The 16,244-nt window shown below is 34.1% G+C and overlaps 1 protein-coding gene across 8 annotated transcripts in view; it reads left to right on the top strand.

Annotated features, from left to right (window-relative positions):
• The window catches only part of Gtdc1 (glycosyltransferase like domain containing 1), a 369,992-nt gene extending 360,416 nt beyond the window's left edge, over positions 1-9,576 (top strand). For 7 of the 8 annotated variants that reach the window (XM_048812231.1, XM_048812234.1, XM_048812232.1 and 4 more), the window contains 3 exons: positions 2,735-2,805; positions 3,513-3,604; positions 8,456-9,576. In XM_048812231.1, the coding sequence (XP_048668188.1) occupies positions 2,735-2,805; positions 3,513-3,587 (146 nt within the window). In that variant the 3' untranslated portion in view covers positions 3,588-3,604; positions 8,456-9,576. Of the gene's footprint in view, positions 1-2,734; positions 2,806-3,512; positions 3,605-8,455 lie in introns of those variants that run through there. The other variant, XR_007350910.1, reaches the window with a different exon arrangement.
• Positions 9,577-16,244: the final 6,668 nt, after the last annotated feature.

The raw sequence follows: 16,244 nt of genomic DNA, 5'->3' as shown, positions 1-16,244 counted from the left end.
CATTATGGTTACATTCCTTGCTAGTTAAGTCACTATGGTAAAATCCTTGGCAGGATTTTTTTCAATAGTTTATTCATGATGTTCATTATTATGAGTTGTAAAGAGTATGAGAATTTCATTTTTAAAATGTCTTATGGAATGTATCACTTTCTTAGATCTTGTAGACATGCTGTGGAAACCATAACATAAAATATGAGTTACTTACAATAACTAATTTTAATCCCATCTGCTAAGTATGACAACATTAGCATTTCCACTTAATTAAAAACACCCTTAAAGCAGCAATGTTTTAATCACTCCATTTTATTTACTCTCCTCCGGTGTCACTTATAATTGTAACTTTTTATTTTTTAATAATGAGGGATTTTTTTTCTCCTTGCATCACACAAAAAAGTGCTGTCGATAATTAGCAGTCTTCTGTTATTAGTAGACTCAGGTGTCACAACTGTGTCTCATCCTCATTACAGTAAAAAATTTCACCTATCAGATTCATTATTGCTAGATAATGCGACTGAGAGCCTTTGCAGGCCCTCCAGAAAAGTAATTCAGCCAAGCAAAATTATCAGCTAATTATATTTAGAATCAAAAGCCCAACAACTATTTGCAGATAAATTGTATGAATTGAAGTGAATAGATCTGAATATTAAGATTCATAGATTTAGCAGATGATTTGTTAATTGGAATAAAAAGGTCATTTACTAGTCATTTTAACAATAGATCAATTGGAACCCTATTTATTATTTAACTGGTAGTGCATAAGAATCGAAATGATGAATAATTGTATTGTTGTCATGAGATGATCTTTTTTTCAAAATAACAAAATATTATAAATTTGTGACAATAAATATATAAATTTCATTTATTTCAAAACATAGTCCTGCAAGACAGTCCAAACAGTAAGATTTAGCAGTTTAACAAATCAAAAATATGACTAGAAGAAATGGTGGTTGTTTCTTGATTAATTAGAAATATAATCATGAATAAGATAATCTACAAATAAAAGTTGAAATCTAAAATTTATAAAATTTTTCTTCCTAAATCATTCAGTGCTATTCTTGTCTTACTATACAGTGTTTTAATTAGCAGAGGTTTTTAGGAATTGGCATGGTACATACTCATACAATGACTCAAAATGTAAGTTGGCCTGTGATTTTCTTTCGGGGAACAGAATACTCTAATTCAAATCCATTATTAAAAAGCAGATAACATGTGCACTTTCTGAAATGCCTGGGACTTCACTCTTTTGATTTTACGTAATTATAAGAGAATGTTCATATGTATTTGCTTTTCGGTTGGCACAGCATTTGAAACCGAATGTCTTCAGATAAAGTGCATGTTTTCTTTTGGTTCATGAAGGAAATCACGGGTTTATATGCTCAAAACTTTTCATAATGCTTTATACTACAGTACAGTGTAGGGTACAGCTGTGCTTACAGTAAGAATTTATATGTGTGTATGTAGAGGAAAAAAATATTTGGTATCAGTTTGGATTCTGAAACTAATAACTGGTAACTAGAACTTGTACCCTCCCACTGTGTTATCTCATAACTTCTATCAGTTCTCAAGCAAAACTTTTAACAGCATTTTTCCAAAATTTGCAGCTCAAAATAAATACTTTTCCTTTAAACTAATTTCGGTTTAACATAATAAAATAGGGAAAACATCATCCACTTAAAACAGCTTAAATTGCATGTACTTTGTCACTGTAAATAAACAAGGTAAACATTGACATGACTTCAAATTATTCTTTGGCTGAAAAAAATCTGCAGTTCAAAATAAATTCTGCCTTTGGTCAACATTTTGGATGCAATTCAAAGTTTCTCATAAAATAAACATATTTTAAAGAGTGTTTTGAATTTCACTGCATAATTTCTAGCCAACAGAAATGACAGTGGTATCCTTAAAGTTTATTATATGTCAGATCAATAGTTACTACGTGAACCTAACACAGCCATGAGAGAGGTCATACCTTTCTTCTGCTTAACCCTTAACCACTGGGATGGGGAGGAAAACGTCTCATAGGTGTCCATGGGGAAACCTTGTCACAAAGTGAAACTTTCATGTAGGTTTGTTTAATAATAAAAGAATCCTTTCCTAATAAAATGGAAAGTGAGCTGAATTTTTAGTCAAAAAAGCAAAGGGTTCATTAAAGTAATCTTCATGAGAGTTTTTCAACAAAGGGAAGAGTTTTACATTCTGCACAATAACAAATCGTTCCGAAGCATGAGCTTAAAATGAAAATGTCCCATCACAACAGATTGTAAATTTTTTTTTCTGCTGCTTTTAAAAGTGCCTCGATCATTTCTACGGCTTCAGTGCTAAAGTTAAGTATTTGCTATTTTATTTAAACATTTTTTGAAAAATGAACATTCTGAGGCTTTGCAGCATTATTAAGAAAAGCTGTCCATACTTTACCATGTTGTTACATGTGTTTATCTGCTGATTATAAAATGTGTTAAACAGTATTTTAAAAAAAAAAAAAATGCAGCACTGCGCTTTGATTAATTCAGTGAACAAAACATATGCTGTTGGTTCTGTTCTATGAAATTCATATATGATCAATAAAATCTTTTAAAAGAGCAACTTTGGCTTTTAGGACTGCACTGCCGACCATGTTTTTGTCCCAGCTAACTCTGGGTTCTTACTGTTAACTCAGGCAAACAAAACCACTTTCTTAGCTACAATGATAATGTCTTTTTGATGTATTCTCATGCTCTTTCTAAAATTTCCTTAGGTTGGAAGCTGTTTATTGTGGTTGTTACCCCCTTTGTCCCAAAGATTTGGTTTATCCTGAAATTTTTCCAGGTAACTGCTTTAATGTGTTTTTGTCCTGGTTGTGATTTAATACATGATTCATGCTAAATTAGAAAGTTTGAAAATAAACTTAGGCAGGAGCAATTGTTTATTTGGCAAGTCAACATGTTAGTGTTAAGGAAAATTTTATGTGTTTTAATACATTAGAGTAAGCTTATATTTACCATCTGTTCTTTTAAGATAACAAAAAAAGCAAGTTTTCAAATAGCATTCTTCATTGTTAGCATACACATCCCATAATGATGGATTTTTATAAGCAGGTCAGTGTTGCTGCAATTGCTTACAGATTTTTTTTAATGATATACACAGAGAAAAAAATCAAGGACTGAAAGTCACACCAAATTATTTAAACAATTGACTAGTTAATAATATGCAACTGTTGTACAGGATACATACGGCTATAGTACCAGTTCTTTGAAAAAAAATTCTCATCACTAAATATATCACATATGCATTGTGCTACATTAGAATAATGTATTTTAATCACCCAAAGGAGATGTCTAAACAGCACAACTACACAGTCTTATTTAGCATTAAACATCCTTGTGAGCTGAGGTAACCTTATAAAATCATGCTTAAATAATGTAAAACACGAGGCGGCACAGAGCAATATGCATTTTTAATTAGTAAAGTGACTAATATCGAGTGTGTGCTTTGAGGTTTTTGTTTCATTAAAAATGTATCTGTTTTTCCTGCAGCTGAATATCTGTATTCTACACCTGAACAGCTTTCAAAAAGGCTCCAGAATTTCTGCAAGAGACCAGATATTATAAGAAAACATCTCTATAAGGTAGTTATTGAGAAGAGATTTACATGGTATAAATGCCATATTGAAGTACAAAGAAAAATCTTTAAAAAAAAAACATTTAATTAACATACTAATGTTTAAAGGAAACATGCTAGGGAGGGATATTAGTTGTTACACTAACAAGGATTAATTAAACTGGATGCCAGTTGTATTAACCTAGGTCTTATGAAATACGTGCACTTAATGCACTGTACATGCTTTTTTAAAAAATTTATTGTTTTCTAAGATGACTGTCCTTTACATTTAGCCCCAAGAGGCTTATAAAAATGAACCTGGATTAATGTAACTCATTAGTTTAAAAGGAAGTAAAGGAAAGATTCTACAATTATACTAATGAGGATAAGCCTTCTTCCCGTTATAATGAAATCCTCAGTCCTCAAAAATTCAGGTGAATGACATCAGTGAAATTTGATGTTCATCTTTGAACTACTTTAAAGATGACTTTCAAAAGTTGAATATTTCCCTCGTCCAGTTTAATAACGTGACATGACAATCCTCCGTTTGTTTAGAATTAAGACTGGGTCTCATCTCTGAATGGCAAAGGCAAAAGGAAAAATCAGATATATAAATAGCATCATCATTCAATCCCCTCATTCATTATCATTTTCCCCTTATTCAAATTGGAATTTTACATTGTCGAACCAACAACACAAAAAAAGCCCCTCCTAAAAGTCTGAGTAATTGAAGTAGGATAAATTTCCTTTATGAGTTTCGAAGGTGGCTCTAGGCCATGAGTAATATACCTTTTTATATTCTTTGAACATAGCATCCTCATTTTACATAAATTCAGTATAGTTTACAATCTAGCAGTTTTATAATCTAGCATATTTTAATTTTCCTATGTTAATGTATAACCTTCTATATGTAATGCAGTTCTCTGCCTTTTTCTCTCTCTTCTTTGCTCATGGCCTAAAATACATATTTACATAGTGATACATCAAAACATGACTTTGTTTCTCCAGGAAACAGTTAAACTTCGAGAAAAAGGGAGAGAACCAAAAATGCAATTTAACACCCAATTTCAAGCTCATTATCTTTCATTGTCTATTAACTTGGCAATGGTTCAGAAGGTAGCTCATAATAGTTTAAAATGCTGACTGCACACTTCCCGGCTTCAGTATCACTCCTTGAGTCAATACTGTTGTATCGTACACATGTGAAGCTTCACAGAGAGCACAGTCCCCCAAGTTTTCCCCAAACATTTCTTCATTTTTGAAGTTCAGTAGCAGTTTTTATTATATATACAGTACTAGTCGAATAGTTTCCCATATGACTGTCCAAATATAAAGATTATGAAAATTAAGGAACTAGATATAAGTCTTAGTACAAATGGATTCATTTTCTACACATGACACACACCTATTTTCATTGAGCTTACCATCAAATTATTGACTTGTTTTCCTTCCAGTGAAGTTTTGATGAGGTATTTAGAGATGTATTTCTACCATCAAAATTTATCAGTTTTTAATATTGCTTCAAGTTAGTCCTTATTAACTCTGTTATTCCACATGTGCAAATTTTTAACTGTTTCAAAAGTTACTGCAACAAGTTGTCTCTAGTTAGAAAAGAAAGCAGATCTCCAGTTGAAATATTTTAATTCAGTTGCTGCCATAACATTGCTGTAACTATTTGTTTTACAAACAACTTCTGGAAAAATTCTGAAAGAATGTTAACTTCGTAGTATGCTGTTAATATACAAAATCATTCCTTATACAGCTAAAAATGTAACCTATATGTTAAGTGTTGCTTCACTAAGTTATTACATGCTAGTGCTTACGTATATCTTCAGTTTGTACATCATAAAATCCTCCATCTCAAAATTTTATAAATAAGTAATTCATGCCTAAGCATTTATAAGAATTTATATGTATAATTCATTTTTAATTATTTTACCATGGATTTTTATTATAAATCTATACTGTCATATATGTCCTCATTCATAGACCTTTGTGATATTGTATCTAACAATTAATCTCAAAAATTAAAGAAATTAGTCCTGAATTACAAGTAATCAAGACACAACTATGAAGAGAAACTGGCATTTTACAAGATACTCAGTTATAAATCACAAGGAAGGACCACAGATGTAGTTTGTTGTAATAGGATTTTGATACAAAACTGAAAAAAAAAGATGCTTTCTAAAGATATAATAAATTCTGATAATTTTTCTCCTTAAGGTTTTATAAATATACAAGTTTTCAGGTAACATTTGCTTTCTTTAAATACTAAAGAATTATTTCCTCCAAGACAGCTTTGTACCTATTTTTCCTATGGAATAGAAGAGGACCTTTTCTGTGTTCTGTGAAGAGAATGTGGATTTTTTTTTAAGATTTATCCCATTGGGCAGTGCTGTTTTGGTTTTATAAAACATATGCTTCTAAGATCTAAAAGGATAGAATGTCACTGAATTCCTTAATTTGTTCTTTTTTACATTTTTACACCTTACACTTTTTTTTGTTGTTAAAAGTTTACATTTTAAAATCATTTCACTTCTTATCATATAGAGTTCACTTTAGGATAGAATTTTTCATATGGATTCACACTTAGAAATTTAATGACTAGAATAAGGCTACTAACACTTGGCTTTCTTCTCACATGAGACATTATACTTTCAATATGAGTGAGAGTTTTGGGGCTATAACTTGAAGCAAGATTTAAAACAGAATGCTAGTAACTGAAAAGCAGAAACAGAATTTACTTTTTTTCTTAAAGTGACTCTACTACAGAACTCTGTGTTCATGAATTCTTCCCTGAAATTTTAGACCTGAGATATTTAAATTCACCATGCACAAATGTGCACTCACTAACACACACAGAGACACATGCACACAATTTTTCTTAGGCTCCTTAGAGAAATCCAATGCATGCCAAAATTAAATGTTTCCTAATAATCTTAAAAATCTAAAACTATTTTCTCAATTTAAAAAAATGTAAGACCACATCTTAAAAAGTTTGGTCATTGACTATAACTTTCTTGAAATGTTGGGATATATCCTTCTCTAGGTCAAGCAGAGACATTGACCATGAACTTACATAGAAGAAGCAGGTTTCAATTCACAGAATCATAAGAATAACTTGAATACAGGTCTCTAGGAGAAATCATAAAAAGAAAAATCCAAGGATTTACTTCTTAGACTAACAATAATTCCCCGTTTCCAACCCAAACAAGTCTATAACATGAAATTGTATTTTTTGGCCTCACTTTTACTAAGTGATGTTACTGAAAATCTCCAACAATGTTTGTCTGCATGCTTTAAGAGAACCTTTGATCATTTCATTTTAAAATGTTTTATAAAAGCATTTATAGATAGTCCCTTGTTAACAGCATTGAAAACAGAACACAAGTACAAATGGAGCAGTTGTAAGGAGGTGGACACCACCTGGACCAACAGAAGAGATGTCATTCCCGCAGTATTTTTCATTTACTTTTATTTACAAATTGAGCAATAGCCTGTGCAGTAAAAAAAAAAAAAAAAAAAAGAGAGAGAGAGAGAGAGAGAGAGAGAAGGAAAAAGAAAGAGATACTATTCTTTCTTCTGCTTTTTGTGAGTGACCTGCAGTATTTTAAAGGTTTTTGAGATCATAGCTGCTGAGTTTTAGTTTGTTCTTCAAGTTCCTCAACATTCAAGAGAACTTTAAAACCTGATGTTATTTGCAGAGGAGAAGAATTTTCAGATTTCTGCTTAAAATTCATTCCAAACAATGATTGAGATTACAATTCAGACTTGACACCCAGAAAAGCCATTTGTGGTTGTCTTCATTATGTCAGCTATGTCCATCCACACCACAGCCACGCTACTCTAAGTTCCCCTCAAGACACTGGTCACTTTAGAGGACCCTTTTAACTGAGCTTATATTTTCAATGTAAACAAGGTCACTGGCATGAACACACCTCCAAAGTCCTTACTCTTTCCTTAAAATGAAAACTTAAATGTTTAAGGTATATTGAGAAGATACAAAATCTGCACTGGCAGAATCTAAGAGAAAATTTGTCTCAAGTTCTAACTGTGTTTTCCTCTCTCACCCCTGTCCTGTCCTTCCTTCTTCCTCTCCCTTTTTTTCTCCCTTCCTCCCTTCCTTTTGCATTTCTCTCTCAATTTTATTTTATTTGCGTTTCCTTTGATTTGCCTAAACAAAATAGAAACAATAACCTTTAGCACAATAGATATGCTTTACCCAATTACCGTCAGTTAGAGGTTTTTGTCATTCTCTGCTCCTCATTTGCAGCCTGACTGTAGGTGATTTTTTGGCCTCTATATGATTTATCTGCAAATCTGAAAGAATTTTTTTTTTCAATTGTAATAGCATTTTCCCCCTGAGGTACTGCTATAATGAAATAATGAATATAAACACATTGAAAAATTTGACGCACTTTATAAATTCCCAATAATAGTAAGGACATTTATCTTGTGTCTTTACCACTTAAAAGTAAAATTTGCATTAGCAAAAACATTTCTTTAAGAGTGTTATGTATCCTGTGTTTATAAAAGTTAAAAGTTGGATGATGAACTTTTAATAGCTGTCATCCATTAACATGAACCAGGAAATATGTATGCAGCAGAATGTACCCATTTGCAAAAAAAAAAAAAAAAAAAAACCAAAAACCAAACAGTAGTTTTCTCCCATAGTTGAAAACATAGTGACATTTTAAACCAATCAGAAACTGGGATTTCCTGAAGTGGTGGAACTCAAGGACCATTTACTTGGTGGCTTTTTGAAATATAATTGACGTAAGGGATGCGAATTTGCAATATGAATTTTCAGCCTCCTTTGGTGTTTCAGTGGTTCATGCTTCTTCATTACTTTCTCTTCTCTCCTTCTCCTCTGTTACAGGGTGAAATGGCTCCGTTTTCTTGGGCAGCCCTACATGGTAAATTCAGGTCTCTGCTTACAACAGAACCTAGGGAAGATTTGTGACAGATGGGGCTAAGTCACAAACTTGCAGCCTAAGGCAGAATCTGAAGAACTTTCCAGAGTGTGCCCATATTTACCTGATCAGAGAGAAAAGAAAATCTGCAGAGGAAGCTGAGCCTGGCTGCTTGTCATAGCTGACACAGAGCCATCTGCCACAAACCTGTGGCGGCTTCAGATCTCCAATCCCTGCCACCACCCCAACTCAAATTAAATACAGATTCCTAGAGACGTTATGATGGTTACACATGTCCTCGGCATCACATGTAGGAGACTGTTCAAAAAAAATATGTGGCCTGTTGTATAACCGCACTCATGTATCCCATATGTGGTGCCACATTGAATTTCCGGTTGAATCCGTTTTTATCCTTTGTACTGGATGACATGGTGCCTGAATTCTTTCTTTTCGCCGACACGATGGCAGCCAAACTGCAGCTTCAAACGCTCACACTTGGCTGGGTTTCTACCTAGGTTGCCAGGTTATCATCGGAGCCTTCTTGTGTCCTCAAAGGGCCACAGGGCCTGAAAGGAAGATCAGAATGCTACCGGACTAATTGGGCAGCCATCTCAGAATTGTTTGTGGGCAAAGGGCTGCTTTAGCACTTTTCTTTTAGCAAATTAATGACTCTCTGGCACAGGAGTTTCTAAGTGAAGGTATTAATAAGGAGTCTGGCAGGTATTCCCATGATTCACAGAGTTACATTTGCATTTAATTAATCTTAAAGTTGCAAGATAAACAGCTGTAATTTGGACAAACATGGCAAATACAGTCAGTGGATCCACCTCACCCATAAAATGAATACTGAGATACTTAAATTTTTTCCAGCAGTAAAAATAGAGAAATGAAAATACTTCTAACAAAACCAGCAATTTTGATACAAATATTCTCCAAAAATATTTTTAGCCAGCTACAAATGTAATCTTTTCAAGATAAATCGCTTATGATTCCAATAGTCAAGCTGCTGTATTTGTTGATGTAAAAATGTTTTGAATGACTAGATTGTAAAATAAATTTTTAATAAAGTGCCCACTGCAATTTTTAATTAGCATATTCATTTACGTATAAGTGTGTGCATCTATCTGTATGTTTCTCTCGCTGAACATTTTCCTAGTGTCAGAGACAACGAATACAATTGTTTCTTTTCCGGATGAACAAGGATCTGTTTTGCAAATGTTTGTAAGATATTATGACATTTCCAAGATTTTCTTTGCATTCTGGAAAGCAGGAGGTAAACATTTGTAGTCATTAAGGTAAAGTCTGTTGATAAACCATCTTCTGTTTACTGACAGGTAAATTGTAATTTTCCTAGCTTTTGAAATGAATAACTTCTATACACCAAATAGTGAATAGCAGCCAGGGAGAGGTGGCTAGACAAGGGCCAAGCCTGGCTTTCTGGTTTCTAAAATGTCTGAGAAGTCTTGTAAGCAATGGCACAGAAATCCAATAGGGCCCATTTGACAGGTAGCAAAATCAACAGCAGGAAATAGATCAAGGTTAGGGAGCCACACTCAGCCTTCAGGAGAGAGGCAGACATGAAGATCAAAGAAAGCAGAAGTGAGAGTCCATGAGGCCTGGAAACAGCAAGAATAAGAAGCAGAAACAACAAACTCTGTCTTTAAACAGAGACTCCTCTCCCCATCCAGTATGTGGTCCACAGTATATGATGGGCCACCATACCACTGGCTTCTAGTCCTGACTTAAAGGGAAGTCACTGAACAAATTACCTCCTCACTCATGAAACTATTTCAGAAGTCCCTTCCAATCTAAGACTATAGAACCTGAAATCTAGCAGAGGTGCTCCATTTGAAAACAAAACTAGATAAATATAAACAAAATAGGAGTAAGTTATTCATAGACACTTCTCTTGGGCAAAATTATACTTTATATACTATAATGAGATTAAATAATCAAAAGGGTGCTACATCACAGATGACATCTTCTTGAGATAATATAAATCTCACAGCCAAGAAGTCATGTTGAGTTTTACTATCTTGAAAATAGTATTTTATGGTGGGTAAGATCTTATATGCAGCCTGATGGTAGATCATGCCTGTAATCCCAGTGACTCGGAAACCAGGACAATCATGAGTTCAAAGCCAGCCTCAGCAACTTAGCAAGCTTCTGTCTCAAAATAAATAAATAAATAAATAATAATAAAAGGGTTGCAGATATAGCTCCATGGTTCAGCACCCTTGGGTTAAATCCCCAGTACAAAAAAAAGGGAGGGGATCTTATATACAGATCAACTATCCAAATTTGTTTTCTCACCAACTGATAGGGTAAAAAAAAAATGTATTAAACATCTAAAATATTTAAATATTTTTTTCTGATTTTGGCAAATATTATACCGAAATACACCTGTGTATGTTTGCTTGTTTGTTCCCTACATTCATAAAATCAAATCAGTTCATTTTCAGCTGTGCCTATCATTTCTTCTAGGATAAAAACTGTACATTAAAGTTGTTACTTATAAAAACAAGGTTATCGGATTTGGCATTAGTACACCTAAGCAATAAAAAGTTTTATGTATGAATGTATCATTCTGAGCATTTAAAAATATGTAAATGTGTTTGTGTGCCCGTGTACGTCTAATAGATATTTACTTGAAGTCAGCGGATAACTGGGAATACAAGTTGACTCATTAGTTCCTATCTCTCCTAATCTCCAGAAAGAGATCACATACTCCCATTATTTCTTGTTCTAAGTATTTTTTTTTTAAATTGTCTTTCTTTTTATAACCCTCAATTTAACCCTCACTTTTATTCATTTAAATGCCTGCCTATTATCAAGACCTATATGTGATGTCTAGGATGTTTGCCCTAAATTTACTTACTCCATGTTTCTATAATGTTAATGGCACACATAGTTCTTAACCCACTTATTTATTCCATGTTGATCAGGAACAGGTCAAATGAACTTTTTCAAGATATTCCTGGTTTAATAAGTATCCTTCAAATAAGGTTAAGTTTTAAAGTCCTGTTCTTATTTCTCAGTCCTTCAGACATGCCACATAAAGATAGCAGCAAAATCCCTAAGTCGATGGAAACCCTTAGCCATAGAATGCTGCATGGATTAATTTCAACACCTTAAAATGCATCTGGAAACAAAGACTTAATTTTATGTTGAAGGTGTTAATTATATTTGATATTTTTAAAAGTAAAATCTGTTTTTAAAAAAGCATCTGCTACCCAGAAATATGAGACCAAAAGAAATTTCACTTGTCTCAAGATATTTTCTATGGGTGATAAAATCAGTCTTCAAAAGATATTCCGTGCTTTCCTTTAATGCTGACATGTTCTGATTCTTATTCTTAATAGACTATTTTTAAAAATATTTATTTAACTGTAGAGGGACACAATATCTTATTTATTCATTTTTATGTGGTACTGAGGATCGAACCCAGGGCCTCACACTTGTAAGGCAGGTGCTCTACCACTGAGCTACAGCCCCAGCCCTTCAATAGACTATTGACAAGTATTGCCCTAACTGCCTTTCTATTTCACTGGAAAATTAGGGAATATTTATTATCAGATATTGTACTTAACAATGAAGAGAGTATAGTATAAACCACTGATTCAAACTTTTTCATTTTAAATTTTCAATTGAGATAAAGGACAATTAATGCTTCTGTAATACACCCTCCCTTCAAAGATATTTATTAAAACATAACTGTGAAAGTTTTATAAGATGCAAGCAGTTCTACCTAGTGCTTAAAGATATATGCATATGTGATTAAAATATTACCAAAGAAAGATAGGAATTAATATTCCATTGTGTATACATACCACATTTTCTTTATCTATTCATCTGTTTAAGGGCACCTAGTTTGGTTCTATAGCTTTGCTATTGTGAATTGAGCTGCTATAAACTTGATGTGGCTGCATCAATATAGTATGCTGATTTTAAGTCCTGTGGATACATAATGAGGAGAGGGATAACTGGGTCAAATGGTGGTTCCATTCCAAAAATTTGAAGTAATGGTTACTTCAGAGAACAAATGGGAAGAGCAGGACATATCAGAGGGAGAGCCACATTCATTGTACAATTAAATATTTCTTAAGCTAACTCATGGCACATAAAGGCTAATTATTACTCATAACTTCATGGCTTTTTCATATCTTAAATGTTATTTTTAGATATACCTTTTGATTATAGCTATAAAAACTGGGAAGCATGTAGTTAAATTTGCTACCATATATCTTCAACATTTCTTGACTTCCTAACTATTGATGAAGTCAGAAAACCATTTCCCTCAAACAATGACAGAAGCTGCTCTAACTAGGAATTAGGAACCAAGGTCTTCACCTCAACCTTTAATCAAATCACACAATAGAGAAAGTCAGATTTTGACTGTCCATGAGTTCCTATTCTTGAGACTGCTGCTCTCCATTTCTATTATAAATGCAAGATGGAAAACTATAGCTCTATAAACCCTTTTGAAAGATAGTGAAAGGAAGATGAAGGCAGATATTAAATAGACACTGTATTTTTACCTTGAAAACTTCAGAGCTGCATGTCAGAGCTCAGAGCTCTCAGCTCCTGACCACGTGGCCTATTCGCAAAAATGTTACCTGTTTCCTTCCCCCTTCAAGACACAAGAACATCTTTGGCATTGCCACTGACCCATGGGAAGAGAGCTTCCCTAGTATCTTCAAGATGCCCTCACTGCATGAGAGGCACATATGGCTTATGGAGTAGGATCCTCATTCATCCTCAGCCTATTTTTCTAAATTGAAATTTTTGATCACTGTCTTCAAGGGACATTACATTAGCTACCATTAGTTGAGTGCTTAGTCTTTCCCATAGCTCTATGATCATGACTTTCAATACTAGAAGAAGTCCCCCAATTGTTTTCATAAACTGATATAAGGAGCTGATTATTCTTGGCAGATAATCTAAAATGCTTATATTACTTTTTCCATCAGTTATTGTGTTTAAATAGCAGACCTAAGGTAGAGTGCTAGAAGATGTGGTTTCCATTAGGAATATATTCTTGTGTAACTTTTCTCCAGGAATATGAAGTCCTTTGTATTTAAAATTTTTTTTTACATTTTCAGTATCATTTCTCAATGAGAAAAAGTAAAGCATCATATAGCAGCATATTTAGGAGCCAGGATGTTCAAAAAGGTGAAGATTTTTTGTTGTTGTTACAAGCCTTTCCCTACATGGGATACTGTCATTGTCACCTATGTGCCTTTCAGGAAGCACCAAGTTCTATGTATATGACTTAGTTGGATCCCTAGTTCTCTTCTACTTTTATCCCCACCAGGCAAAAATGGGAAAAGGCATCAGGGAGTTGCGTTGTGCTCCACTTTGTTGGTATTAATAGGGAAATGAGAGATCATGAAGTGTGGCCAATATCTTAAGTGTTTATGTTATTACTGTCGTTCTGTCTTTAGGCAGGTATTTAGTCTCCACATCCACATTGTGGTGTCACAAGCTCCACCACTCCCTGTGTTCTTACACTGTGCTGTATTCATTCATAAATTTAGAAAACATCTCTGGTCCTCCTGGTAAGTATTTGTTTTTGTAACCTCTCCATTTTAGATAGGGAAACTGGGGACCTAAGGAGAAGTTGACCTGCTTTGGCTGCCGTGTTGTTAGAGACAGGTCTAGATTATTTCCAAGACTTTTTCTCTAGAGTATGGTCCAGTCCCTTGTTTAGGACCAGCCCTTAAAGAAGGAAAATGGGAAAACATTTGTATCCAATGTATCCCCCCTCTACTTTCTTTTCTCCTACCCTTCACTATCAGAAGAAACATGGAATAATAAATTGCTAATACATTACCATAAATCTATCTCAAGTCTTACCTGGCTGTATGTGTACTCCAGATGACCACTGAAAGAACAATAAAAAAAAAAAAAACCAAAAAACTGATTTCTGGTACTAGAATGTCCACCTCTATGGCACCTGTGATATCTCAGAAAAATTGACTCTTTTCTGTTGCCTTTGAAATCGTACAATGGTGAGCTGGTTCCTCCATGTAGATATGAGGCTACAAAAGGAGTGTCATGTTCTCACCTGATGCAGGGGGCTGGGGAGCAGAGGAAGCAGGTGGGGGCAGCAGTGGCACCTTTAATTGTGCAGTGCCGGGCCTGCTTCCTCTCATCCCAAATAGATAACCCAGAAATTACATCCTGAGACTTTTTTCCCCAGAAAGAAAAGGAAGGGGAGGGATAATGTAAAAAGAAGATACTTCTAATATGGTATTAGAGTGTAATTCATAGGGAAATTTCTGCTGGAGATATGAATTTCTGAAAATAGGGATTTTTTTTAAAGGAAAACACTGACACATCCTTAATTATAGAGTAATAAATACCAATGGCATATTATCTTCTGATATTTCCTCACACAGATATCAAAGCTTGCAGCTGTTTTTGAAAACTGATAATCAAGTACAATATAAGTATATTACATCGTGCACTTACAACACACCCTCTAACTAAGCAGCATCACTGAGCACTTACCAGGAGAAACAGAGCTGCTCATAGTAGAAACCTAACTGAGCACATTTAGCTTTGAATGGTGACCTAAGAATCATACTCAAACCAAAATGCCTGTCTTTGCCAGGAAAGGCATTCCAGAGGCAAAGAGCATGCCAAGTAAAAAGCCTTTGCTTCAGGATTATAGAAGCAGCTCTGAAAAGCCAGCATAACTTAATGATCAATCAGGAAAATACAGAGCAGTAACTATACAACTGAAGGAAACATAAAAATGTACAAAGCATTAATAGTGGAACAGGGAGGTAGATGGGATTTTACCAGAAAGTACTAAGCTCTTAGAAAGCTGCATTTATTGCCTTCGATCCAGGCGGCAGAAAGACAGAAAGAAACATGGTCAAAGAAAAGTATGTGGACAAATGTGGGGGGTAGAAAAGGAAATGAAGGTTAAACAAGGCCAATATGATTCAGAATAAAAGGGAGGGAGGGAAGTCTAAGAAGCCAGCTGCAATTACTAAATGTTACATTAGAAGAGCTGAAATTGAGAGGGGGAGTTCTGGATATTTTACTAAGTGGATTAATGTCCTCTTCCTTGGGTGTCTGAAGTTACAGATTTTAATTTATTTGGTGCAAGGATTTATTGTGAAATTCTTAATGGTGGTGGTAAATAGAGACAGTCATAAACAAGAGAAAAGGTATCTTCTATCAACTGAAATCTAATAAACAGGGTTTGAAGCTATGAAAGATGGTAAATGGGAAAAAATTAGTTCATGATAATAGAACTTGAAGGAAAATAAGATTCAAAAAAACAGAAAGACTTTTTAAAAATCTCACATAGATGTGTGAAGCCAAGGTTTTGAATGACTTAGGAGCTAGTTTTATTGCCATTCTCCTTTCTCCACCCATTTAAAAAAATAAATCATAACTCTGGCATTCAGAAACATACTCATGAACATCATTTATTAATATAAAATAAATCCTGTGCTGCTCTTTGGTGGGTGGTAAGAACATGAACTAACAACAACCGGCCTGAATCAACAGCAACAGGATGATCCATTCAACCATAAGAAAGCTATAAGAAAAGAAAAACTCCTAATTTGCTCTTTTACCTTATTTATTTTACTGCAGGATAAAGCCAAAAAGTGGAGGGAGTTGTGGCTACATCACAGGGCTGGATATGAGAGATTTCTGAACATTTTCCTAAATATGTATCAGAAGGAGGAGAAGGGTATTGAAACCTTGTGTGATTTACATCATTTTGTTGATTTG

This window comes from Marmota marmota, unplaced genomic scaffold (genome assembly GCF_001458135.2).
Source record: "Marmota marmota marmota unplaced genomic scaffold, marMar, whole genome shotgun sequence".
NCBI classification, from domain to species: domain Eukaryota; kingdom Metazoa; phylum Chordata; class Mammalia; order Rodentia; family Sciuridae; genus Marmota; species Marmota marmota.
This window is presented reverse-complemented; position numbering and strand designations above follow the sequence as displayed.